Source organism: Pan paniscus, chromosome 4 (assembly GCF_029289425.2).
Source record: "Pan paniscus chromosome 4, NHGRI_mPanPan1-v2.0_pri, whole genome shotgun sequence".
NCBI lineage: Eukaryota > Metazoa > Chordata > Mammalia > Primates > Hominidae > Pan > Pan paniscus.
This window is the reverse complement of record NC_073253.2, coordinates 136,716,835-136,744,316: the sequence shown is the minus strand read 5'-3', so window position 1 is coordinate 136,744,316 and position 27,482 is coordinate 136,716,835. Positions and strand designations below refer to the sequence as shown.

At 48.1% G+C, this 27,482-nt stretch overlaps 1 protein-coding gene across 22 annotated transcripts in view; it reads right to left on the bottom strand.

Moving 5' to 3' along the window:
- The window catches only part of LOC100979108 (protocadherin gamma-C3), a 191,335-nt gene that overhangs the window by 18,017 nt on the left and 145,836 nt on the right, over nucleotides 1–27,482 (bottom strand). For 18 of the 22 annotated variants that reach the window (XM_034960656.3, XM_034960653.3, XM_014345024.4 and 15 more), the window contains one exon: nucleotides 43–101. In XM_034960656.3, the coding sequence (XP_034816547.1) occupies nucleotides 43–101 (59 nt within the window). Of the gene's footprint in view, nucleotides 1–42; nucleotides 102–3,208; nucleotides 6,657–7,296; nucleotides 10,014–16,186; nucleotides 18,869–27,482 lie in introns of those variants that run through there. The other 4 variants (XM_014345021.4, XM_014345030.4, XM_014345018.5 and 1 more) reach the window with 4 other exon arrangements.

Here is a 27,482-nt window from a genome sequence, read left to right as displayed (position 1 = left end):
ATGCCGCAGAGAAGAGGGTGGGCTGGAGAATCAGTCACCTACCCGCTGGTGCCGGGTCTCTGGGCCTGAGAGAAACGCCAGTCCGTGTTGGGCGGGGCTTGCTGTGGAGAAAACAGAGGGAAAGGGGCTGAGTACCCGTGAGAAGTTAGAATGTCACCCGAGCCCCTAGGGATGGGCCGGGAGAGAAGGAGGGGAGTGGGCACAGAGAAGAAAACGGACTAAGAGGGGGCAGGGGTGGACTCATCTCCAAAGACAAAATACACCTCAGGTCTCAGAGGTCTGAGGTACCAGAAACCAAGAGATAAATCACATTTCATCTGACCACAGTGAGCAAGCTGAGACTCCTTTCCTAAAGAAATGGCCCCTTCCTCCCTGCCCCCAGAGTCAGAACTCCTAAGCCAAAATTCAAGGACTGAAGGCATCTTCTGTGGAACTGGGGGAAGAGGTGCAGAGAAAGCCCCCCTAAAGTGGCAAAGGAGGCTTTTCAATGAGAATTCTACCAGCCCTAGAATGAATTTATTCAACTCCTCAGCTGGGAACAAAGCATCCTCTGCAGCAAGATGGCTGCTGTTCCTGGTAACCCTTTTGGTGCCAGGTTGTGCAGTGACACATTCACAGGGACATCTTCTCTGGGCCCTTGGCTCGCAAGAATATCTTCCCACAGCTAAATACATTATTAATTTAGGAGTCATGCCAGATTGGGCCTTTGCGGGGCATCCAAGTCCCGGGACACTTCTCACCCCTAGAACTCCGTGCCAGACAATGGTCTGTGACTAAGGAGAAGAGAACAAGGCTGCTCTGTCTGAGACGGAGAAAAATGGAAGGGATGCAGCGGGGAGGGATCCAGCTCCCACAGCCTCCAAGCAGGGCCAACTAAGTCTCCAGGGCTCTCAAGGGGCTGATGTGTAGCCATCTCCCACCTAGCTGAAGGTGTGGGGCTCTGGCCAGCCACTTCATTCCTGAGTCCCTTCTGGTCTTTCCAGGGGATGTGTTATCCCATTGCACACTCTCATGGAGCACTCCTAGAGCCACCTCCTCACTGGTTCTGGGGTGGGCTGGTAATTAATACTCATACTTGCTCCCAGAAGCAGAGAGTGTGAGTATCTCAGATTACTCCAGGGAGAAGGAAGCTCCGGAACTGCCAGTGGCTCACTCAAGGCTCACAGGTGGCAGTGATATGAGCAGAACCCAGAAACCTAGCATTCCAGGTGTATTGAGAGTCACCAGCACCATTCTGGGGCTGCCATGGAGAAGGGCACAGGGATGGCCAGCCCTCAGCCACTGTATTCTTAGACACAGCAGAATCTACATGGAAATGCAGTGATTGTGATAGGAGGAAACGGAGCTGGGGGAACTCAACCTCCAAAAGGATAACTGGCCAAGTTTGCGCTGCGGGGACTGCTCAGAAATGAGGAGCCACAGAAGACTTTCCCCACATGTAAGGTCCTAAAAGGGAAGGAACCCCACCCTTGCCCCATCCCAGCAGAAGCAAAATCCCAGCAGAGGCAACTCCCCTCTCCTGTCCTCAAGCTTTTAAAGTTCCAAGTGCCAAGAAATTAAAAGCACACATTCTGGAGTTAGACAGGGGTTAGAATCTCTCTTACTTGCTCTGTGAACTTGAGCAAGTCACTTGACCTCTGTGAAGCTGTTATAAGAGAGGCATGTTAGTACCTAGCCAACAGCAATGGTGGGAAGAGCAAATGAGATGAGGTTCTCAAAGGAGTTATATAGTAAGTTTCTCTCAATCAGCTATCAAAATCACCTGGGGGTGTTTCAAAATACAGTCCTAGGAGCAGAGTTAGACATTGATATATTTTGAATAAAAGCTCCTGGAGTTGGGGAGACTTGTGTTTTTTACTATTGTAGTTTCCTCACACATAAGGGCACCCTGGCATCTGGCAGAGCCTATAGCTTTCCATCTGCCAGAGGAGACAGGACTTGTTAGAGTCTCAGATAGTTTGGTCACCTCCAAATCTCTGACCCTAGATCGCTGGGCACATTGTGATCACGACGGCGCCAAAAGCCTGTATCTCTGGGGGTTGAGAGCCAGGGCGCTCCAGGCTTTCACTTCCTGCGGGAGGAAGGGGCCGCTGGTGCCACTGGAGTCCCAGGCCTGCTGTCCTATACAGGCTCACTCACTCGCCCAACGCCGAGCCCTGCCGCGCCTCGGCCACTGGGCAGCTCTGCCTGTCCGCCTGCTCGAGGCTTCTGGGTTGAGGGGTCGCCGACCCTTGAGACGGAGTCCCGGGACCATCCGGACCTCTGGCCCAAGGATCGTAGAGTCCTGCCCGCCCGGCACTTAGAGCGGCAGTCGCTCCAGCGCTCCTGGCCCCGCGCCTCGCTCAGGCCGCCCCCCAGGCGACCCGGCCCAGCCCGGGGCGCAGGTGGGAGAGGTGAGAGGAGGCTCCGGAGTCCTCGCCTGGTCCTGGGCGGCCGCGATCTGGGACCCTCAGGCGCGCACAATCAGCTACGAGTACTCCTGAGCCCGGCGGAGGGAGCGGCAGAGGGGAGCTGCGAGTGGACCGGGACAGGCCTGTGAATCTGGCCGCGAGCGAGTGGCAGTGAAAGCTGGTATTCGCGTAAGCCCACGTGCGAGGAGTGCGTGCGTGCGTCCGCGCACGTGTTGGCGGGGCGTGGCGAGCCCGTGCAACTTGTGTGGGCCGTGGGGGTGGCCTGCAGGGAGGACACGCATGAGCCCCGCGCGCACACCTAAGTCCCGCAGACAGGTGCGGTTGGGTGATGCGGGGATAGGGAGGGTAACAGTGAAGTCACAGATGCTGGGAGCTGGGGAGAAATCGAAGAGGAAACCTACAGACCGGCGAAGCGTGCCGGAGCCGGCGCCTAGGAGGCTGGCTGCAGGGGTGGATCTGTGACTGCCTCCTCCCGGGACCCCCGACACCCGCGGAAATCGCCCGAAATTCACCGGAAGCTCGAAGGGGGCCCCGGCCTTTTTTGAGTGTAGGGGTGGGGGTCGGTCCCACCTCCCCTCGCCCACAGTCGCCACCACCCCCGGTGCTCGGAGCCCCATCCCTTAATCGGCCTCTCTGGTTCCGCGCAAACGGTCCAATGATCCCGAGAATCGGGTGGAGCGCAGCCAGCGACCAAGCCGGCCGGAGAGGAGTGGATGCAAGTTCAATCCCTTATGAGGACGGGCGGCTTCTCCAGTGCCGCCCCCTGGGGTCGCCCAGGGCGGCGCCGAGCCCCTCACCTGGCTCCGCTCCCGCAGCGTATTAGAGCGGGACCGGATGGCGTCAGGCTCCAGCGCCAGAGCTGTGGGCTGCTGAACGCTGAGGGGTCTTAGAAAAGTGAAGTCACTGCCGTCCGAGGCCGGTGAAAAGCACGTCCTGTAGCAGTGGCTCTGCGAGTCTGTGGGCCGCAGCGTCACCTCCATGTACTTGAGTGTGCCGTCCGAGCTCACCTGCAGGTTGGGGCTGGACTGCTTATAGAAGTCCGGGGAGGGTGAGTCCTGGCGCCTGCAGCACTGCCCTCCACCCCCGTCCCCGTCTGCGTTTCCCTGAAGGCACTTCGCTGACAGAAAGGTGAAGGTGACTAGGGATAAGAGACTGACGGTCGCTAGAGCCACAATGAGGTAAAGAGTAAGGTCTGAACGCTCAGGAGGGTGTATGAGGAAGTCACTGGATTTGGGCATTTCCTCAGGGTCCTCATCCTCCAGAACCAGCAGCACTGTGGCTGTGGAGGAGAGTGAAGGGTCACCATTGTCCCTCACCAGGACCACCACCTGCTGGGTGTCAGAGTCATCCTCCAGTAAGGCCCGGGCTGTGCGCACCTCACCAGTGTGTGTAGACACGAGGAACAGTCCTGGGGCTGTGGACTGTGGCAACAGTGAGTAGGAGAGCCACGCATTGTGGCCTGCATCAGCATCCACGGCTGTCACCTTGGTGACCAAGGAGCCAGGAGGAGCAGAGCGAGGGAGACGCTGGGGGGCTGAGTGTTCCCAGCCTGGCCGTGGGTGCAGCACAGCTGGGGCATTATCATTCTCGTCCAGGACAAACACATGCAGAGATGTGTTGGCATGCAATGGGGGAGAGCCGGAGTCTCGAACCCCTACCACAATCTGCAGCATCTGCAGCAATTCATAGTCAAAGGTACGCTGGGCAAAGACCCGTCCATCCTCTGGGTTGACATACACAAAGGAGGAGGCTGGGGCTCCCTGAACCTGATTTCCTACAACGGAGTAGGTGAGGCGGGCATTATCCCCAGTGTCTGGATCTGAGGCAGCCACAGTGCAAAGAAGGGAGCCCGGAGGCCGGTTTTCTAGGATGTAAGCAGTGTAAAGCTGCTGGTTGAAGCGGGGTGCATTGTCATTGACATCTGAAATGTTGAGCCTGATGGTGAGATGTTTGTGTAGGGAAGGTGAACCAGCATCGCTGGCCAGCAGCTCAATGATATAGTGGGATGTGGCCTCCCGGTCCAAAGGCTGGCTGGTTAGCAGCGAGTAGTGGTTCTCAGAAGGCTTAATCTGAAATGGCAGGTCCGGAGAGATATCAAGGCTCACTTCACCATTTCTACCTGAGTCCCGGTCTCGCACATTAAACAACCCCACTACTGTGCCCACTGGTGTGCTCTCTAGGACAGGGTTGGCCAAAGAGGCCAATAGCACCTCTGGGGCATTGTCATTGACATCCCCCACATCCACTTGAATCACACAGTGGCCCTCCATGGCAGGCTGTCCCTGGTCACGGGCTCTTGCATGAATTTCATAGAAACGTGACTCCTCAAAGTCTATGGGACCCAACACATGGATTGCCCCACTGCTAGGGTCTAGGCCAAAGAGGTTCCGCACTGCCTCAGATGTGTGGTCTCCAAAAGAATAGTCTAGTTGGCCGTTGGTGCCCTCGTCTGGATCAGTGGCATTGAGGCGGAGCAGCAGAGTACCAATGGGTGCATTCTCTGGGATTCCCACACGTAGAACTGAGGATTGGAAGGTTGGAGCATTATCATTGATGTCCAGCACGATGACAGAGATAAGGGTGGTCCCTGAGCGGGCTGGGGTCCCCCCATCCACAGCAGTAAGCACCAGCTGATGTCTTGCCTGGGCTTCACGATCCAGCTGCTGCTCTAGCACCAGCTCTGGGAATGGCTTCCCATCTTTTAGGGTCTTCACATTCAGAGAGAAGTGGCTGTTGGGGCTTAGAGTGTAAAAGCTCACAGTATTGGTGCCCACATCCGGATCCTGGGCACTGTCCAGTGGGAATCGTGCCCCAGATGCCGCTGATTCTGAGATGCGCATCTCTCGCTCAGGGGTGGCAAAGCTAGGAGAGTTGTCATTGAGATCCAGGATCTCTACCTCTACACGGATTAGCTCCAGGGGGTGTTCAGTCACCACCTGCACTGGCAGCAGGCAGCTGGTGCTGGCTCCACATAGGCTTTCTCGGTCAATCTTTTGATTCACTGCCAGGGCACCACTCATCAAGCTCAGGGAAAAATAGCGCCCATTCTCCTCAGAGCCCAATTGCAGCCGCCGGCTCAACAGATCTGTCATCTTTAAGCCCAGATCCTGAGCAACATTCCCCACCAGCGTCCCCGGCTCAGACTCCTCCACCACTGAGTAACGAAGCTGCCCAGACACCCAGCCCCAGCAGCACAAGGACAACATGCACAGCACTTGCCATTTCCCAGCGAGCTGTGGGAGTGTCTTGGGCCCCATGACCCAGAAGTCCCTTTGTGGAGAGTAAGTCTGTGCTGTCCTGTCTCCAAGGTAGACCCAGGGCTTGGAATGCAGCAGCTGAAGTCTCTTATGTCTCCTTCCAGCCTCTTAAAAACTGCTCGGAGGTTTGCCTGCTTGCAGCAGTTCTTCTTAGTCACCGAGTGGCGGGGGTGGGCAGGGGGGAGGGGAGCTGAATTTGAGTGGAGCCGGGGAGCTGGAGGAGGAGAGGCGGGCTGGAAGAGCAGATCTCCCACCTCAGCTCTGAGTCTGATTGGCCAAAAAGTCTGTGTGCTCTCAACCAATTATGGAGTCTCCTCAATCCTGGAAACCTTGGGAACACAGGCTGCAAATCTGTGTCACAGAAGCTTCCTACCTCCCCACTCACTTCGTGCTGCAGGTTGATTCAGCCCCCTTGGCAGCAAAGTTTGACAGCTCAGATGGTACTCAACAGGGAAGACAAAGTGATACAAAACTCCTCAGCGTTCTGTCCCAGCAACTTCCTGCATGACTTCAGAAGCTTCCACCACTTTGCTTGAACCAGCAAAATCTTGTCCTTCTGGGAGAGGCAAAGCCCATGTATTCCCCCACCCTCCCCCATCCTGCTGAATGCTGCTAAGGTGAGAGAAAAGATTAATAAGAACCTTGTAAAGTCTTGTCCTGACTCTCCAGCAATGCTTTGCGGAAATCTCAATGTCAGCTGACATGGGACTTAGCTTTTCTGACACCCCAGACCCCAAATGTGGAATGAGTGTTACAGTTTTTGGGTAGGGGAACATTTCTGGGGCTGAATCAGGTCACCCAGGAGGGTGGTCAGAGGCCAAGCATGGATGGCTTGGCTTCTAGGTTTCATGGTTTCACCAAATTCAGGAGAACTCAACTTAAAGATGCACAGGGTGGCTGTTTCTATGAATCAGCCAACTGTAAACCAGTTTTCTGACATAAGTGATTTCACTTACTGTTTTTTCCAAAGGTGATGACCAACCCGCCCCAACCTTCCAATTTACCGCATCTAGTTCAAATCCCCAGTAGGGACTTGATATGAGTCCTAAGACCCAGACCAAAAGATCTATGCTACCACTCTGATGCGTGCCTCTCTATTCCTTTAGTTCTCTCCTCTTTCTGCTGTCTCTATGTTTCAAATAGAGAGGTCCCTTCACAGTGTACTAGATACTGGGAGACAAAGATTTTATTTCCCCTCAATCCCTTGGGAAATGGTAACCTAGAGTTAAGGTACTTCAGAATCTGATCCCCTCTTTCAGGAAGAGTAGAGAAAACAGCCACCTTTGTCCAAGTGACTGCCTGGTGCACTGTACCCTGTGCACTGTAGCCTCCTGTGCTCCCACATTCCATCATCATGCTTCCACAACAGCCTGGCTCTTGATCACCAATTACTTTCATTTCTTACTCAGATATAGGCATGACCCGCCCCCAATGCTAAATTGTGACAACTCTGGTTAATTCACGAAACAGTTACAAAGCACAGCGTCTACCACATAGTTACCTCTTACAAAAATGGTGACATCACTATGGGCACTTACTGAGAGGCCAGTACTCTCTAGGACATGGCCTAGCCATATGCCTGGATCAGAATAACCCTCAAGCATTCGTTGAGCCTGCAAAGGTCTCACCTCTAGCCCATAGAGAAGATCAGAGGGTGGGCAGCTTGGGCGAACAGGCTCCCCTGCCATAGGTGCACTGGGTGACTTCACCATCATGAAGCTATCACTCCGAGTGGGTGCAGAAGCCAAGGGTGTACAGCCGTGAGAGTGGCCTCCCACATCAACAAACTTGATAGGGTCATCTGACCCTAGCTGGATTCGGAGGATCCCATTGGAAGGGGGAAGCCCCTCCCTCCTTCGAGATCTGGTGAGACAGGCACAGGTGCCAGCAGGAAAGCATGTCACTCCACAGGCTGCCCCACGAAGACACTTAGAGAGTAGTGCCACGAATGAGCCAAAGGAGACAAAGCAAATTGCCACTAGGGACACAGCCAAGTAGAGGGTTAGACGAGATTCTCCTTCCCTTGGAGCTGAAGATTCTCGAAGATCTGGGACAACTGGATGAGTGTCTTCCTCTAAGGACACTAAGAGAGTAACAGAGGTAGAGAGTGGTGGACTACCACTATCCTTTACCACAATGACCAGCTTCTGTGGTGGGAGGTCAGCTGGGATGGGAACAGCCGTCCGCACCTCCCCAGCATATCGAGAGACGGCAAACAGGCTGGGATCTGGGGCCTCCAGGAGCTGATAGGAAACCCAAGCATTGTAACCTGAATCCAAGTCCACAGCAGTCACCTTTGTGATTAGGTGGCCAGCACCAACTGATGGAGGCAGTGCTTGGGGACATAAGGAACCAGGCCGGGCCCGAGGACGGAGCACAGCTGGGGCATTGTCATTGAGGTCCAGCACAAATAGACGAACTGTTACAGTGCTGCTAAGGGGTGGGTTGCCCCGATCCCGGGCCTGCACCTCAAACTGCAGTGTCTGGGTTTGCTCATAGTCAAAGGATCGAGTAGCATGAACAGCTCCTGTCTGGGGGTTCAGAGAGATGAAAGAGGAAGCTGATACATCTCGATTCCTGGGCTCCAGGAGTGAGTAGGAGATAAGCGCATTCAAGCCAGAGTCTGGGTCAGAGGCTGCAAGGGAGCAAAGCAGGTCCCCTGGGCGATTGTTCTCAGGAACAAACACCTCATGTGACCTCTGAAAGAAAGAGGGTGGATTATCATTCACATCTGAAATATTGAGGAAAATAGTTCTGTGGGTACTGAGAGGAGGGTTCCCAGCATCAGAAGCAGTGACCATGATGTCATAGCTAGATTTGGCCTCTCGATCCAAGGGTCCAGCAGTCACCAGGGAGAACTGGTTCCTGAAGGCAGACTTGAGGGCAAATGGCAAGTGGTCGGGAATGCGGAGGCTCACATCTCCGTTTGACCCTGAGTCTGGATCCTGCACACTGATAAGTGCCACCACAGTGCCAGGTTCTGCACTCTCGGGGAGGGTTCCAAGCTCTGAGGTCACTGTGATGTAAGGGGCATTGTCATTTACGTCCAGCAGATCCACTCGAAGGCTGCAATGTTGCTCCATGGCTGGAGAACCCCCATCGCGAGCCCGCACATCAAATTCATAGTAATTCTCACTCTCAAAGTCTAGGGGCCCCAAAAGAGTAAGCTTTCCAGTAGTGGGGTGCAGGCTAAAGAGGTTTCTTACACGATCAGGGGTATGACCACTGAAATAATAGGTGACGTTACCACTGGGACCCAGGTCCGGGTCTGAGGCATTGAGCTGGATGAGCACCATGCCCGCTGGTGCGCTCTCCAACACACTAATCCTGTAGCTGGATTGCTGGAAGGCTGGGGCGTTGTCGTTTACGTCCAGCACGGATACCCGGAGCTCTGCGGTGCCAGATCTCGGCGGGTTCCCTCCATCGACAGCAGTCAGCACCAGGCGGTAGTCCGATTGCTTCTCTCGATCCAAAGGCTTCTCCAGGAGCAGCTCTGGGACCAGGCTGCCGTCGCTGCGCTTCTTCACATCCAGTGCAAAGTGTTCATTGGAGCTCAGCCTATAGCTGCTAATCGAATTGCTCCCCACATCTGCATCCTGAGCCTTTTCCAACGGGAAACGCTGTCCTGGAGGAGCTGCCTCCCCAATTTCCAAGTCCAGCTGCTGCCGCGGAAAACGGGGGGCGTGATCATTCACATCTACGATCTCTACCTCTGCTCGGTACATTTCCAAAGGACCTTCGGTGACAAACTCCAGGGGCACGATGCAGCTGGCACTGAGCCCACACAGTGCCTCTCGGTCGATTGGGTTCTTGATGAGCAGGGCTCCGCTGTCCAAATCCACACGGAAGTGTCTTTGGTTCACCTCTCCAGCGACCTGCAGCCTGCGAGCTGACAGACTGTCCGTATCCAGCAGGAAATCTTGAGCGACATTCCCTACAAAAGTCCCTTCCTGTGACTCCTCTGGGACCGGGTAGCGGATCTGCCCACAAACGTAACCCAGGTGGTAAAAGAGGAACAAAAGGGTAGCCCACCGCCAGATTTCTGTCCAGCTTCTCACCTTGCGGAGCATTGCTGCCGCCCGCTAATTCTCTACTTGCTCCTGAGACGCGGATGAAGCCGACCCGCCCCAAACAGCCACAGCAGCTGGAGACACCTATCTCCCTTTCCCCGCGCCAGCTCTGGCGCGGTTCGGCCGGCGCCGCAAGGGTTACGCGCCGTTTTTGCTGGTGGCGGGGTAGATTTGTCTGCCTTTCACCACCCGATTGGCAGACAGCGGCTCCCGGGCTCAGCCAATAGGCTGAGCAGAGAACGTCCCAACAGCAGCAGGGTTAATGCGTCGCAGCATTGGAGGGGAAAAAGCCCACCCTATCCTCCACGCTCCCCCACCCCCCAAAAAACCCAGCCTATCTTTTCGCCTTCCTCCCGCTCAACGGCATGTTTTTCCACGGGTTGTTACCTCTGTGGGGAGGCAGACAACATATATATATATATATATATATATATATTTTTTTTTTTTTTTCTAACACACCGACTGACCCCGCCCCTTTTCGGCGGGGAAAACAGCCACAGCCTGAGCCCTAGCAACCTGCGGCCCACTGAGAGGGAGAGTAGCCATTGGAGAGTGGTCACTTTGTTCAAGCCAGTGTTGTCATCAACCAGTATTCTAAATGAGTAGCTTCCGTCTCAGTCTGATTGTATTGGAGCAACTGCTAATTAGAACCACTGCCATATACTCAAAACTCTGCCCTTCTGCAGAATATTCAGAAACGGATCCATCTCTTTGCAGAAAAGGCTTACACATTAATGTAGCCAATTAAATTTATGCAGTACATGTTCTCATTGTAACAGGAGGCACAGCGGAAACCAAACCTCTCTTATTCAGACATTTGCTAGTGATACACTAGATACACTAAATTACCATTCATTGATTTCAAGGACAGTATGGAAGCGGGGTGGAGGAAGCCAGGAGAGGGAGATGTTTCAAAACAGTAAAGAATCAGTGTGTCTGGGAGGTGCTAAGGACCAGATCTCTTTACCTGGCAGAATGCTAATGTTCATAGATTTAACAGCTTCCTTGAATGATTGAGATCAGCTACCAACAGCATTGTGCCTACAAATTCCCTTTATCTGACACCAAGGTATTCTTGATCTCTTGTTAATTACCAACGAAGACCATTTCAAAAGAGCAAGCTTTTCACTTAGCCCCAGGGGACCTCTTGGAGCTGGAGACTTGATCTCACCCCACCCCCACCCTCATCCAGACCTCCCAGCAACCTAGCTACTCCCTTGCACAAGCACAGAAACACAACACAATTCACACTGTAGGTACCTAAGACCTGCAATCTGAGTGGGAAACACACCAGAGCTCAGAGAAATAGAAAAATCCATCCTGATCTGGACATGAAATTTCTTAATTCAACCAAGTCCTTACCTAGGTTACACTGGCTGCCAAAAAAAGCAGCAACAACTGGAGTTCTTATCCTTCCCCAATATTTTTCCAAGCCTCGATCCTCAGGAATATCCTTTTGACTATGGTGGGAACCAATATTCTGGTGTCAAAAAGAGGAATCTGGCTTTCTGTGTTCTTTTACACACACACACACACACACACACACCCCTCTATACCTTCTCCCATGGGAATGATGGAGGTGTAAACCAGCCTGACCTATTAGGTGTTTATGCCAGAATTCACTGTCTCTGTGAATGGCACTGTCAACCACCCAGCTTCCTTAGTCAGAATCTAGGGGGATCAGCCTTGACTCATCCCTGTCCCTCACTTCCTATATCATGTCAATCAACAAGTCCTGATGATTTTATTGTAGTCAGCTCCCTCCATCTGTACTGCCACTGTGCTGGTTCAAGCATTTATCAATCTTCTCTTCAAATATTGCAATAGCTTTCAAACTATTGCAAAGAGATAAGATCTCTTTGCCTCCAGTCCCAATGTCCCCAGTCCCTTCACTTATGACTGACAGAATAATCTTTCTAAAACAAAAAAACCTCATGATATATGCATATCAGTTCAAATTTCTGCAGTGACTGTCATCTATATGGAATAAAATAAAAACTCCTTGGCTTGGCCCAAAGGTAACTCAGGATCTAACTCCTGACTACTTGCTTCACCTCATCTCCTACAAAGACTGTCTGTTTTACACGCACACTTTTTTTTTGAGATGGAGTCTCTCTCTGTTGCCCATGCTGGAGTGCAGTGGCCTGACACCAGCTCATTGCAACCTCTGCCTCCCAGGTTCAAGCAATTCTCCTGCCTTGACCTCTCAAGTAGCTGGAATTACAGGCACCCACAACCACACCTGGCTAATTTTTTGTATTTTTAATAGAGATGAGGTTTCACCATGTTGGCCAGGCTGGTTTCAAACTCCTGACCTCAAGTGATCTGCCCACCTTGGCCTCCCAAAGTGCTAGGATTACAGGCATGAGCCACCGTACCCGGCCACACACACAGTTTAAGGTTCAGTGATAATGAAATACCATAATCCCTCTGCATAGAATTTCTTGCAATGGCCCCTCCCTGCCCTGTCCTTTCCCCTTTACTGTCTGACAAGCTACTACTCAACCTTTAGTTCATAGCTCAAGCATCACCACCTCTATCATTTCTTCCTTTCTCCAGGCTCATTTAGGTGTTTTTTCCCGTTTGGTCCCACTGCATCTTATGCTATGCAGATCTCCATTATCTTTTTTTTTTTTTTTTTTTGCATGTCTGTCTCATACTGTTCTCTGGGTACCAGAATGATAACTTTTAATTGTTTACAGTGTCTGGCACATAGGGATGCTAATAAATGGTGAATATCAGTATTATCATTTTTAGTTCAACAAATAGTTATTGAGTACTTGCTCCATACAGGGACTTTATATGCATTACTTTTCACTCTCACAACAAGTTTGCAAAGTAGATATTCTCTTTATTTTATAGATGAGGAAACTGGAGTTTAAAGAGATTAAAAGACTTATCTAAAGCTAAACAACTAATATGTACAGTACTATACTTATATTGGCAATTTCACACCAAAACAAGTACCTGGTCTGTTTTACTAGAAGATTAAGGCATCGTAAAGCCTTAATCTTACATATCTTTGACTTGACCTTTTTATGCCAGCCATATGATTCTCCCATCTCTAGATTTTTTTTTTTTTTTTTTGAGATGGAGTGAGTTTTGTTCTTGTTGCCCAGGCTGGAATGCAACAGCATGATCTCGGCTCACTGCAACCTCCACCATCAAGCGATTCTCCTGCCTCAGCCACCATGCCCGGTGAATTTTTGTATTTTTAGTAGAGACGGGGTTTCACCATGTTGGCCAGGCTGGTCTTGGACTCCTGACCTCGTGATCCGCCCGCCTCCGCCTCCCAAAGTGCTGGGATTACAGGCGTGAGCCACCAGGCCCAGCCTGATTTTTGTATTATTAGTAGAGATGAAGTTTCACCATGTTGGCCAGGCCAGTCTTGAACTCCTGGCCTCAGGTGATCCGCTGGCAAGTACTGGGATTACAGGCAGGAGCCACTGAGCCCAGCCCCATCTCTAGATTTTTACTGAGACATAATTCACATACCATGCAAATCACATATTTAAAGTGTATAATCCGATGGTTTTCAGTGTATTTACATGTACTAAACTGATACAATCATCATCACAATCTAATTATACAAAAATTTTGTCACATCCCTCCAAAAAGAACCCAATATCTATTGAACAGCTGTAGATGTTTAAATAATAGTTGTCCAGGAGCTAGTGCTTTAGGAAGGTTTTTCCCTTAGATGACTGAAATACCATTTTATGTCTTCCTACAGTGATCTTTTAGAGCTATGCTATGTAATACTTTAGGGCTGGGAGACCTTACCATGTTTTTTAAAAAAATTGGGCCTGGCCCAATAAAGCTGGATTCTGGTTCTGCAAATACCAGAATAACACTTTACTTCACAAATATGCTAAATGATGGATTGGTAGGTTCCAGAGTACTGCTTTTCTTTTTTCTTTCTTTCTTTTTTTTTTTTTTTGAGGTGGAGTCTCGCTCTGTCGCCCAGGCTGGAGTGCAGTGGTGTGATCTGGGCTCACTGAAACTTCCACATCCTGGGTTCACTGATTCTCCCTCACTGATGCTTCCGCCTCAGCCTCTAGAGTAGCTGGGACTAAAGGTATGCGCCACCATGCAAGCTAATGTTTGCATTTTTAGTAGAGACGGGGTTTCACCATATTGGCCAGGCTGGTCTCAAATTCCTGATCTTATGATCCACCCACCTCAGCCTCCCAAAGCTGTGGTTTTCAAATTTGTCTGCACATTAGGATCAAGTGGGGACCTTCAAAAAATGATGCCTATGTCCCACCCCCAGAGACTGTGCTTTCATTTGTCGGGGTGTGGCCTGGGTTTCAGAATTTTTAAAAGGTCTCTAGGTGATTTTAATGTGCAACCAAGTTTGAAAACATTGTTCTAGGGAAAATGCCAGTTGCTTTCCAGGCTGACCAGAAGAGCGGCAGTTATTTCTTGCTGGCTTTCATGCTTTCTTAGCCTTTTCATATGTGCTTCTACTTTGTCATTTTTGGTTGTTCTCATATGTGTATTTCTAAGGTGTGTTTGAGATTTTAGGTGGGTGAAGAACTAATAAAAATAATTATAGTAATAGCTGATAATTTTTTTTTTTGAGACAGGGTCTCACTCTATTGCCATGGTTGAAGTGTAGTGGTGCAATCACAGCTGACTGTAGCTTCAACCTCCCAGGCTCAAGCAATTCTCCCACTTCAGCCTCCCAAGTAGCTGGTACCACAGGTGCATGCCAACACACCCAGCTAATGAAAACACATTTTTTTTTTTTTGTAGAGACAGGATCTCACTATGTCGCTCAGGCTGGTCTTGAACTGCTGGCCTCAAGCAATCCACCTGCCTCAGCCTCCCAAAATGCTAGGAGCTGGCTAATAATTGTTTAACAGTTATGATATGCCAGGCACCATGCTAAACACTTTGCATACATTATATCATGCATGAATCTTATAAAACACTTATTATTCCCTTTTTGCATATGAAGAAGAGGCTTAGAAAGGAGATTGAGTAACTTGGCCACAGACTCATAGTTGGTAAAAGGTAGAACCTCATTTGACTAACTGCCAAATCCAAGAGTTGATAGCAATGATGCACTGAGTAACAAAATAACAGTGTTTCTCCTACAGTTGAGAGTATGTATAGGGTTCTCTCCAGGGCAAAGGCCTTGCAGTCACCTTGCATGGATACCATGCCTTGGATAGTATCCTTGCATACCACCCTGAATTAATGAATGCTTTACCTGTCTAAGGATATGAATTTATCTACCTTTCACATTGTGCATATACTTAAGAAAAATAAGGCTGGAAGGACAGGGACTAACACTGGAGGCACCAAAAAGACTCTCCTTTTGTAGTTTCTGGGATTTTTGTTGTTGTTGTTGTTATTGTTAAAGAGACATGGTTTCCCTATATTGCCTAGGCTGGAGTGCAGTGGCTATTCACAGATGTCATCCCACTACTGGATAGCACAGCAGTTTTGACCTTCTCCATTTCCAACCTGGGCCAGTTCACCCCTCTGTAGGCAACCTGATGGTTCTGCCCTCCCAAGAGGTCACTGCATTCATGCTGAACTTAGTGCAGACAGTGGATTGATCAATTGATCAGCATAGTGCACCACAGCCCAGAACTCCTGGGCTCAAGCAATCCTCCCACCTCAGGCACTGAGCAGCAAGAACTACTGATGCACACCACTGAGTCTGGCTACTTTATGTTTTCTTGGGTTGCCTAGATTTATTTTTGAAATAAATTATTACTTTTATAATTAAAAATGGTTATCTTTGGGTTTGGAGATTATAGTTTTAATTTTTTAAATACTTTTCTGTATTTTCTGAATTTTCTAGCAAACACGCATTACTTTTATAAGGTAAAAATATTTTGTAAGCAGGGTGCACATCATTTCCAGTAGAATGCTTGAAATAAAATTTAAAGGATGCCTGGAATTTCATTTCATTCATAAAAAATTATCTGAGAATGAGGTACACGATCTGTATAAACAAAGGAAAATTATCAAAAAGATATTAGTTTTAATACAAATGTCACAATCACTTGAAAGGTGGAGGAATGAGGTAGTTTTTGTATTCCTAGAAGCTGCCACTGGTTAGAGGTATCCAGCAGCTTATTCCTAATGTAAATGATACCAAGCTAAACTCTGATCGCTGAGATCTTGTGTTTTAGCTTAACCATCCCTTAGCAAGATTGGTTAGTTGTGATAGCAAAAGAGTGCTGAGGATGTGAATTAGGTCCACAGATGAGTCAAGTATCTTCCCCCTGAAATGGGACCACAAACCACACTCTGGCAGGCCACCATCTCACAAAGGCACTAACTTTGATCTAGGAAGGGCCAGTTGAAAGTGTGAATGCATCACCAGGAAAACATCTTCATCACTAAAAAAACAGCTCCATTCCTTCCTCAATATGATGTAGGAATAAAAAAGCACTAACAGGGTCAAGCATGACTTGCTAAACCTTACCTGTCCGGGAGGGGCGCTCTCTGCACCCAACACCTGCCTATAGAACACGGGATCACAGCTCCGCAGCGTGTTCTGGCGGCTGGCCAGTGGACTGGCTGCACCAGGTTTCTTCAGCAGCGGGTCGCTGCGGCGGGAGTCCGTGGTGAGATACACCTGATGGTAAAGGTGCGGCGACATCAGGCCTCCCCGCACGGCGTCCGCGTGCAAGGAGGGCCCTGGTGTTCGGTACAGTGAGCTCACCGGGGCTCGGTATAGGTCTCTAGACTGCTTCCACTTGTAAACTTTGAATATGATTACTCCGAACACTGTGACCACGAACCCCACAGAAACCAGGATTAGAGAAAGAAGTAGATAAAAGGTGAGATTTTTGTTCTGCTCCCGGGGGGCAGAGCCAGAGGGGAACTCGGCTCGGGCTTCAGGAGAGTCCTCGGTTACTGACACAGTGAGGGTAGCAGTGGTGGAGAGCGAAGGCTCCCCATTGTCTTTGATCAACACCGTGAGAGTCTGCCTGGGTGAATCTGTGTCTTGGACTGGACGGGCAGTACTGATTTGACCAGTGTGGAGCCCTATGGCAAAAAGGCTCTGGTTAGGGGATCCCAAGAGACTGTAGGAGAGCCAGGCATTGTGCCCTGCATCTGCGTCCCAGCCTACCACCCGTGACACTAGGTGGCCTGCTGAGGTACCTCGAGGCAGCATCTCCACCGAGCTCCCACCTGGCCGAGGATATAGGACCTGGGGGGCATTGTCATTGCGATCAGTGACAAATATGTTCACGCTGATGTTGGTGGCTAGGACCGGGGTGCCCCCATCGCTGATATGAGCTGTTAATTCAAATTCCCGCCGATCCTCATAGTCTAGGGGCACTAAGGATGACACTATGCCATTGTCACGATTTATTGTGAAATAGCGACCCACTAGCCCGGTTTCAGCTCCTTGCTCCAAGAGAAAGAAAGAAAGCCGAGCATTCTGCGGGGCGTCGGGGTCCCAGACACTTAGGTTGAGTATTGGAGCCCCGGGGAGGTTGTTTTCTTCTATGTAAACGTCGTAGGAAGATTGAGAAGATTGTGGAGGGTTGTCATTGATGTCGGACACTTGAACACGCACTATTGTAAGGGCTGAGAGGGAAGGGGTTCCGGCGTCTCGGGCGGTGATGCTGAGGTTGTATTCTGGCACAGTCTCCCGATCCAGGTCTGCACTGGTTTTCAAAGTGAAGTAATTCTTGAGGGAAGAAGTAAGGCTGAAAGGGAGACCCGGTGGAACTTCGCAGGTCACCAGCCCGTTCTCGCCAGCATCCAGGTCAGTCACACTGAGCAAAGCGATGACAGTCCCCAGAGGGGCATCCTCGGGTACTGGGCTGTACACGGAGGTGACTGTGATCTCCGGGGCATTGTCATTCACATCCACAACCTCCACCAACACTTTGCAATGTGCTCCTTCGGGATTGGCGCCCTTGTCTTTGGCCTGGATGTAAATCTCATGGAGTTTGGTGTCCTCGAAGTCCAGCCGACCCTTGATTGTCAGCATCCCGGTTACAAGGTCTAAGGCGAATAGTTCCCGCACGCCGGCGCGGTTGTGGCTGCCGAAGGAGTAAATAATTTCACCGTTGGGGCCTTCATCCAGATCCGTTGCAAGGACTTGTACCACGCGCGTGCCGGAGGGTGCATCTTCCAGGACGCGCGCCCGGTACAAGGACTGGTTGAAGACAGGCGCATTGTCATTCGCGTCCAGCACCTTGATGTGAATAGGCAGGCTGGCGGAGAGAGCTGGGGTCCCTCCGTCCAACGCCGTCAGCACTAACTGGAGACTAGGCTCCCGTTCTCGGTCCAGGGCGCGCTCCAACACCAGCTCCGCGTACTTGGTGCTGTCCTCCCGCGTCTGCACGCGAAGCGCAAAGTATTCATTTCGGCTCAGCTCATAGGTTTGTAAAGAGTTGCTTCCCACATCGGGATCGTGCGCGCTCTCGAGCGGAAAGCGCGTCCCCGGAGCCACGGCCTCGCTAATCTCCAATTTCATTTCCTGGGTAGGGAAAGCAGGATTGTTGTCGTTGATGTCCTGGATCACCACTTCCACGCTGAACAGCTCCAGCGGGTTCTCCACTACCAACTCCAGAGTTACAGTGCAAGAGGGCAGTGTCCCACACAGCTCCTCTCGATCCAGACGGTCGTTCACAAACATCTCTCCGGTCTCCCGGTTCACCTCAAAGAATCTTCGGCTAGCTCCAGACACCACCCGGAACCTGCGGGCTGAGAGGCTACCGAGATCCAAACCAAGGTTCGCGACCACGTTGCCCACAGCGAAACCCTTCTCTCTTTCCTCCGGGATCTCATAGTGAATGACCGTGGAAGCCTTGTTCAAGGCACCAAGCAGAAGCAAAACTCCCACTACCCTCCCGGTGCTTACCAGTCCGCTCCTCCAGGCCTCTGGGACCATCTCACTCAAAAGCAGTTCCTCTCAGCGGGGTCCAGATCGTCCCTGAGATTTCGCTGAGAAACTTTCAGCGGGTTAGCGCTTGGGCGCTGGGCGCCGAGTCCGACATGGCTTTCTGGATGCCGTTGATTTGCTCGCCGGCTGTTCAGTCTCTGCCTCATCCCGGGGCGCAGAAAGGGGACGGGCAGGGGCCCGATCTCCAGCGTCTTCATTGGCCGACAGCGGCACACAGAGTCCCAGCCAATAACTGCACGAAGAATGAGCTAGCGCCGGGCTCTCTGAGCAGGACACGCGCTAGCGCCAGGAACTTCACTTTCCTTTGGCTTCCTTCCAGAGTTTCCAGCCAAAGCGCCTTGCCAGTATCGGTGCATAGAAAACCTACCTTAGGGAAAGCCAGCCTTGGGGCTGTGAGGCTAGCCGTTCTGCAAGTCTCCAATCCAAATCAAGACCCATTAAACATTTGAATCACTTTCTTTGATCACAAGAAAGGGGATCGAACCAAACCGAAAACTACACAACATTGTCTGGAAAAACACCAACAAATCTGGCTTGTTGGAAGACAGACAATTAGCTGGACCCTACTTGTAAGGAGGCATTTAGCATTTCCGTGGAGACATTAATAATTTCAGTTTTATCTCTTACCAAATGAAATTAGCATTCCCTGTCACTTCCTCATTATCTGGAGCTACTATCAAATTAGCAGGAGTTACAATCTATTGGTTTAACTCTGGCTTATAAAATTTAAAAGTACAATTCAGATTTTATTTCTTTTAAAACTGGGTGTCATTGTTAGCTCTCATTTCTTAAGAACCAGGGAGCAATAAGAAATTTCCCTACCCTGTCTTTCACAAGGAGCATGATCTCAGTTGTAGAGCACACTCTCTCTATCATTTCCCTTTACTTGATCAATCATTTCCCCAAGATCTTGGGTACCATATGCCACAAGAAGTTGCACTGCTAATGAAGAAGAAGACGGAGAAGATTTTAAAAAGAAAAAAAGCCAGGCCTATTTACCACCTAGGATCTTTATAAAATTATTGAAATAATGGCAGCAAAGCTCCACAAATCTTTAGAGAATACAAAGCCTTTAGTCACAGCATAAAGAGCCTTAAGTTTTCTGCATTTAGAATTGTTGTCACCAAACAAAATTATAATGATTAGGATAGTGAATAAAAGAGTCCACTGTGATATAAGCCAGAGATGAGATGTATATCCTTGAACAAGAAATGAACCTCTAAGGGTTCCTGCTCCTATCCTATTAAATGAAGAAGGCAGGTAAAGTGCCTGGCACAGAGTAAGCCTCAATTAATGATGCAAACCACTCCATTAGATGTAAAGTGTTAGAGCCTCATACTATTTCTGTATATTTGTCTTGGACATCACTTTGATTGCATAGAGTCCTTTTGAAGTATAACAGAACCTTGAACATAAGTGAAGGGGTAGGCACATAGGTTAGGTAGGTAGAAAAGAAGTAAGGATATATAGGATATTTCCAGAAGAGATGAAAAGCCATATGTGACCTATATTTCCATGTCTTTAAAACTTCAATTAATCTCTGAAAACCCCATTTTAAATGCTCAAGTTTGATAATTAGCCAGACCAGCAAGAGGGCTAATAGGCATTAGAGGATAGAATACATTTAGAATTTAGAACATAGAGTATAGCCCAATCACTTGCTACTCAAAGTGTGAGGACCAATGGTCTAGGCATCACCGGGGAGCTTGTTAGAAATGCAGAAATGCCCTCCTCTAGACCTACTGAGACAGGACTTACATTTTAACAAAACATCAGGGTGATTTGAAAACACATTAAAGTTTGACAAGCACTGATCTAGTGGGTTATTCAGAGATACACTGGTTTATCAGTCTTTTTTTCCCCTATTCAGCATCACTTAATTCACAATCTGGTTTTTGAAAATCAGCTTTAAAAATGTAAGTAGTTTTCTCAATAATAAGGCCTGTCATTTTCTTGATAATAAGGCCTGTACTTTTCTGAGACTTACGTTGTTGTTGTTTTTGTTGTTGTTTGTGTTTTGGTTTTTGTTTCTGAGGCAGGATCTCGCTCTGTCATCCAGGCTGGAGTACAGTGGAATAATCATAGCTCACTGTAACCTCCAACTCCTTGGGCTCAAGGGATCCTCCTGCCTCAGACTTCTAAGTAGCTGGGACTACAGGCCTGAGCTACTGCACCCAGCTCATAGTTTTCTTAAGACCTCTTCATGAACCAACAGAACCCTTGTGTATGCATTCTCCACAATAGCGAGGTTCATCTTCCTAAAATTTTAATTGGATCACACAATTGTCCAGCTGCTCCTCAGTAGCATCATACTGCTCTTGAATTAAAATACCAAATCCTTTGCATAGTATCCAAGTTCTCGTGTCTTCTCCCTCTCTCACTATACTCCATTGCACCACTTGGAGGGTGGTCAGAACCCCAGCCCTTCCCTGTCTCAGGGCCTTCACACGAGTTATTCGTTTGCCAGGAAAGCTGCTTTTTCCTCCCTCCCTTTGCTTTGCTAATTTCTACAGGTCTTTCTGGTCTTAGTTTAAATGTTATTTCCTAATAGAGGTCTTCCATTAGGCCCCAGTTAAAACCAGGATCCTTTGTTATGCTCTCTCAGAACACCTTATATTTTTTCCATTGAACTTGGCACAACTTTAAATTTTATAATTATTTTTGCATAAGCAAAGTATCTGCTTCCCCCACTGAAGAAGAAAAAAAGAAGCTCCAGGAGGGCAGGGACTATGCTATTTTGGTGGCCACTTGTATCCTCACTGTCTAGCACAGCAGGCACTTAATGCTTATTAATATAGCAATCTTTATGCTACTGACATAGTAAAATAATCATAGCATACACTAAGGACTATATATGTATTCACTTGTGTGGATCCAATCTCCCTGGAAGTAAGCATTTTTTAGAAGATACATTTACTCCTTCAAGTTACCAGTGGGCCTTCCTAGCCCTAGTGATCTGAAGAGATAATATAGTTTGCCAAAGAGCCAAGTAAAGTGTGGTAATACAACTCACAGTGGATAATAAACAAAGATGCCGTAACTTGTTGTATCACTTCTTTCTTTCTTCTTTCCTTCCTTCCTTCTTTCTTTTTCTTTTTCTTTTTTTTTTTTTTTTTTTGAGTTTCACTCTTGTTCCCCAGGCTGGAGTGCAATGGCATAATCTTGGCTCACCACAACCTCCTCCTCTCGGGTTCAAGCAATTCTCCTGCCTCAGCCTCCCGAGTAGCTGGGAATACAGGCATGTGCCACCACGCCCAGCTAATTTTCTATTTTTAGTAGAGACGGGGGTTTCTCCATGTTGGTCAGGCTGATCTTGAACTCCCAACCTCAGGTGATCTGCCAGTCTCCGCCTCCCAAACTGCTGGGATTACAGGTGTGAGCCACAGTGCCTGGCCTGTATCACTTATTTCTAGGGGAAATGGAAGGACCGGTATACAGGATTTATATACTGATTCAACACAATTTCCCAGTCTTTATCTTTTTTCTTCTTTGTTTTATAATTTCAAGAGAGCTTCTGAGCAATGAGATGCAGCATTTATAATATAATTTTTTTTTTCTTGAGATGGTGTCTCACTCTGTCACCCAGGCTGGAGTGCAGTGGCATGATCTCGTCTCACTGCAAGCTCTGCCTTCTGGGTTCAAGCGATTCTCCTGCCTCAGCCTCCCTAGTAGCTGGGATACAGGTGCGTGCCACCACGCCTGGCTAATTTTTTCTATTTTTAGTGGAGATGGGGTTTCACCATGTTAGCCAGGATGGTCTCGATCTCCCAACCTCGTGATCTGCCTGCCTCGGCCTCCCAAAGTGCTGGGATTACAGGTGTGAGCCACTGCGCCTGGCTATAATATAACTTTAAAATAGAAAGTGAATGTATTATATGATCGAGAGTAAGGTCTCAGTGTCAATTCCAATACTGGATATTACACCTAGTAGCTATGTAACCATGAAACTTTTATTTTTAACTTCTTTTTTATTTTCTTTATGTATAAAATGGGAATAATAATAGTACTCATTGATATAACCACAGACATGTCAATCATTTTTAAAATCTTTTCACAGCTTTCTACGTACAATATAGTGCCCCTATACGATGCAGGGATTTTTAATAAATTTATACAGTAATGCAACCAACCCCACAATCCAGTTTTAGAAAACTCTCATCACCCCCAAAATTTCCCTCATGCTTGTCTGTAGTCAATCTTCCTAGCTTCAGCCTCAGGCAACCACAGTTTTGCTTTTTCCGAATATTTTATTAAAAAGGAGTTATAAAATAGATAGTCTTTTATATGTCTTTTATATGACATAGCATAATGTCAAACTCATCTTTTGACCACACCCTCAAATATGTTATGTCTCCAACCTTCCTTAACTGGTAAGTGGCACTTCTATTCCAGCCAGAATTTCAGAAGTAATTTTTAATATTTTTTTCTGCATCCCCACATCCAGTATATTACTAATCCATACCAATGCTTACTACTCCCAAAATATATTTTGAAACTATCAATTACTTACCCTATCTACTGCTACCCCTGAGTCAAAGCAACCTTAAATGCTATCATAGCTTCCTCGCTGTTATTTTTACTCCCCCTCTTGCATTCCCTAAATTCCATTTCACATGCAGAGACCTGAGTAATCTTTCAAAAGGTACATGAGATTATACACTTTCCTTGTTAAAAACATAACTAAGCCTAGCTACGTAACTTGTAGGGTCAGTGCAAAATAAAAATAGGGGGCTTGGAGGCCGGGCGCAGTGGATCATACCTGTAATCCCAGCACTTTGGGAGGCCGAGTTGGGTGGATCACTTGAGGTCAGGAGTTTGAGACCAGCCTTGCCAACATGGTGAAACCCCGTCTCTACTAAAAATACAAAAAAATTGCCGGGCGTGGGGGTGGGTGCCTGTAATCCCAGCTACTAGGGAGGCTGAGCCAGGAGAATCACTTGAACCCAGAGGCAGAGGTTGCAGTGAGGCAAGATCGCACCACTGCACTCTAGCCTGGACAACAGAGGGAGACCCTGTCTCAAAAAAAAAAAAAAAAAAAGAGGGCTTGGGCTTGTTAATAAAAATGATTGACCAGGCACAGTGGCTCATGCCTGTAGTCCCAGCACTTTGGGAGGCTGAGGTGGGAGGATCACTTGAGGCCAGGAATTTGAGACCAGCCTGAGCAACATAGGGACAGTCCCATCTCTACAAAAAACAAAAACAAAAACAAACAAACAAACAAAAAACTTATCTGAGCATGGTGGCGTGTGTTTGTCGTCCTAACTACTCAGAAGGCTGAAGTGGGAGGATTGCTTGAGCCCAGGAATTCAAGACTGTAGTGAGTCCACTGCACTCCAGCCAGGGCGACAGAGCAAGACCCTGACTCAAAAAAATAAAATAAAAATTATTAAGAATTTCAAGACGGTAACAGCAGAGCCCTAACAAAAGGGTAGGGGCCTTCAAAGCAAGGGGGCCTATCTAAGCATGAAGCCCTGTGTCCCCGCACAGGTCGCCTGCCTATGAAGTTGATCCTGCTTGGCACAGAGGAAACTCTCAATAAATATTACCTGATACATATTTTAATATTAGCTAACTGTCTAATTACCTAATATTATTCCCAGAGGGTTAGTAATATCAGAAAATCCTATTCAAGATGCTATTAAATTATTGCACACAAGGAAAAAATACATAAAATCCTCTTAAAATCCTAAATATCATCGAGTAGTCTTTCCATTCAACCTAATGTGTCTATTTGAACAGCTTCCTAAGGTCAAATTATGGGATCATTTGAGGAAAAATGGAATAAAAACAGTTAACCAATAAATCAAACAAACATGTATCTCAATTTAGACAGGTGGGACATTCAAGGGTTTGGTGAAGAAGCTGAATGGTTTAGCCTTCATATTTATCTGAAGTTTACTTGAATATTTTGCATACTTTGATTTGATAAGATGATCTATGAATCTTTTTTTTTGAGACGAAGTCTTGCTCTGTTGCTCAGACTGGAATGTAGTGGCATGATCTCAGATCACTACAGTCTCTGCCTCCGGGGTTCAAACAGTTCTCGTGCCTCAGCATCCCGAGTAGCTGGGATTACAGGCGTGCCACGACGACCAGCTAATTTTTGTATTTTTGGTACAGATGGGGTTTCACCATACTGGCCAGGCTGGTCTCAAACTCCTGACCTCGGGTGATCTGCCTGCCTCAGCTTCCCAAAGTGCCGGGATTACAGGCGTGAGCCATTGCACCCGGTCTGAATCTTAAGAATAACTTTTATGTGACCTCCATTTTATCTACAATGTTTTTGCAATTACAAATAACGCTGTAATAAATAAGCTGGTATATATGTATTTTTGTAATTTTTGAGGTGTGTATTTATGATAAATTCCTAATAGTGTGATTGCTAGGTCATAGGACAAATGCATATGTAGTTTTGTTAGAACAAGAAGAAATTATGTCATCAAAATATTTTGGAACTACAAACATTTATTTTATTTTACTTATTTTGTTTTATTTATTTATTTATTTAGAGACAGAGTCTCACTCTGTCGCCAGGCTGGAGTGCAGTGGCACAATCTTGGCTCACTGCAACCTCCACCTCCCGGGTTCAAGCGATTCTCCTGCCTCAGCCTCCCGAGTGGCTGAGACTACAGGTGTGCACCACCACGCCCAGCTAAGTTTTGTATTTTTAGTAGAAACGGGGTTTCACCATGTTGGCCAGGATGGTCTCGATCTCTTTACCTCATGATCCATCCACCTCAGCCTCCCAAAGTGGTGGGATTACAGGTGTGAGCCATCGTGCCCAGTCTATTTTGTTTTATTTTTTGAGATGGGGTCTTGCTCTGTTGCCCAAGCTGGAGTGCAGTGGGGTGATCATGGCTCACTGAAGCCTCAACTTCAAAAGGCTCAAGCAATCCTCTTGCCTCAGCCTCCCAAGTAGCTGGGACTACAGACATGTGCCACCATTTCTGGCTAATTTTTAAATTTTTTTAGAGACAGGTTCTTGCTTTGTTGCCTAGAATGGTCTCAAACTCCTAGGCTCAAGCAATCCTCCCACCTTGGCCTCCCAAAGTGCTGGGATTACAGGAGTGACCCACCGCACCCAGCAAAAACAATAATTTTGGAAGTCAAAAGCCTAAGGTAAAAAAAACCACAGGTTTACCCCATCTCCCATTTTAGTGCTATTCTCTTCTAGTCTGGATCATATTAGTACCTTATTATTATTATTATTTTTGAGATGGAGTCTCGCTCTGTTGCCCAGGCTGGAGTGCAGTGGCTTGATCTTGGCTCACTGCAAGCTCCGCCTCCCGGGTTCACGCCATTCTCCTGCCTCAGCCTCTGGAGTAGCTGGGACTACAGGCACCCGCCACCACGCCCAACTAACTTTTTATATTTTTAGTAGAGACGGGGTTTCACCGTGTTAGCCAGGATGGTCTTGATCTCCTGACCTTGTGATCCGCCCACCTCGGCCTCCCAAAGTGCTGGGATTACAGGCGTGAGCCACCGCGCTCAGCCTTTAGTACCTTCTTATTGTTTACTATATCACAAATGTTAAATATGTCAGGAAACTACCTGCAAAAAATTTACTAAATTTGTCCACATGAAAATCTTCCATGAGACCTACATTCTCCTCAGAAATAACTTGCTTTAATTTTGCACCCACATTTTGCTATTACCTTGCTATCTAACTTATTATTAGTTCTCACCAAATGGGTAGCCTTGTATGGCTGAGTTATTTCTTTTTTCTTTCTTTTTTTTTTTTTTTTTGAGATGGAGTTTACCGTTGCTCTTATTGCCCAGGCTGGGGTGCAATGGCGTGGTCTCGGCTCACCACAACCTCTGCCTCCCAGGTTCAAGCAATTCTCCTACCTCATCCTCCCAAGTAGCTGGAATTACAGGCACCCGCCACCATGCCCAGCAAATTTTTCTATTTTTAGCAGAGACAGGTTTTCACCATGTTGGCCAGGCTGGTCTCAAACTCTTAACCTCAGGTGATCTGCCTGCCTCAACCTCCCAAAGTGCTGGGATTACAGGTGTGAGCCACTGTGCCCGGCTTAGTTTTCTAAATGAAGTAATTTACTTCAACATATAACAGAGGAAGAAAGAATTGTGGTTTTCTGATCATTAAAATTTTCTGGCAGCCGGGTGTGGTGGCTCATGCTTGTAATCCTAGCATTTTGGGAGGCTGAGGTGGGCGGATTGCTTGAGCTCAGGAGTTTGAGACCAGCCTGGGCAACATGGTGAAATCTCATTCTACAAAAAAATATAAAAATCAGCCTGGTGTGGTGGCATGTGCCTGTAGTCCCAGCTACTTGAGAGGCTGAGGTGCGGGCACTTGAGCATGTGAGGCGGAGGTTGCAGCGAGCTGGGATTGTGCCACTACACTCCAGCCTGGGCAACAGAGCCAGACCCTGTCTAAAAAAAATAAAAATCTTCTGGCACTATAGAAGTTTGGTACATGATAAAGATGCTATCTCAAATCACTGGGACAAAGATGAAGTGCTTAATAAATGGCATTGGGACAACTGGATAGCCATTTGGGAAAAAAGATATAATCAGATCCATATCTCAGCACACAAAAGAATAAACTCCAATTAGATCAGGGATCTAAATGTGGAAACCAAAAACCATGCAAGTACTAGCACTGGAAGAAAAAAGTAATGAATGTTTCTATAACCTAGGTGTGGGGAAAGGCTTTCTAACTATGACTTAAAACCTAAATGCAATATAAGAAAACGTTGATTTGGCCGGGGGCAGTGGCTTACGTCTCTAATCCCAGCACTGTGGGAGGCCGAGGTGAGTGGATCACTTGAGGTCAAGAGTTCGAGACCAGCCTGGCCAACATGGTGAAACCCCATCTCTACTAAAAATACAA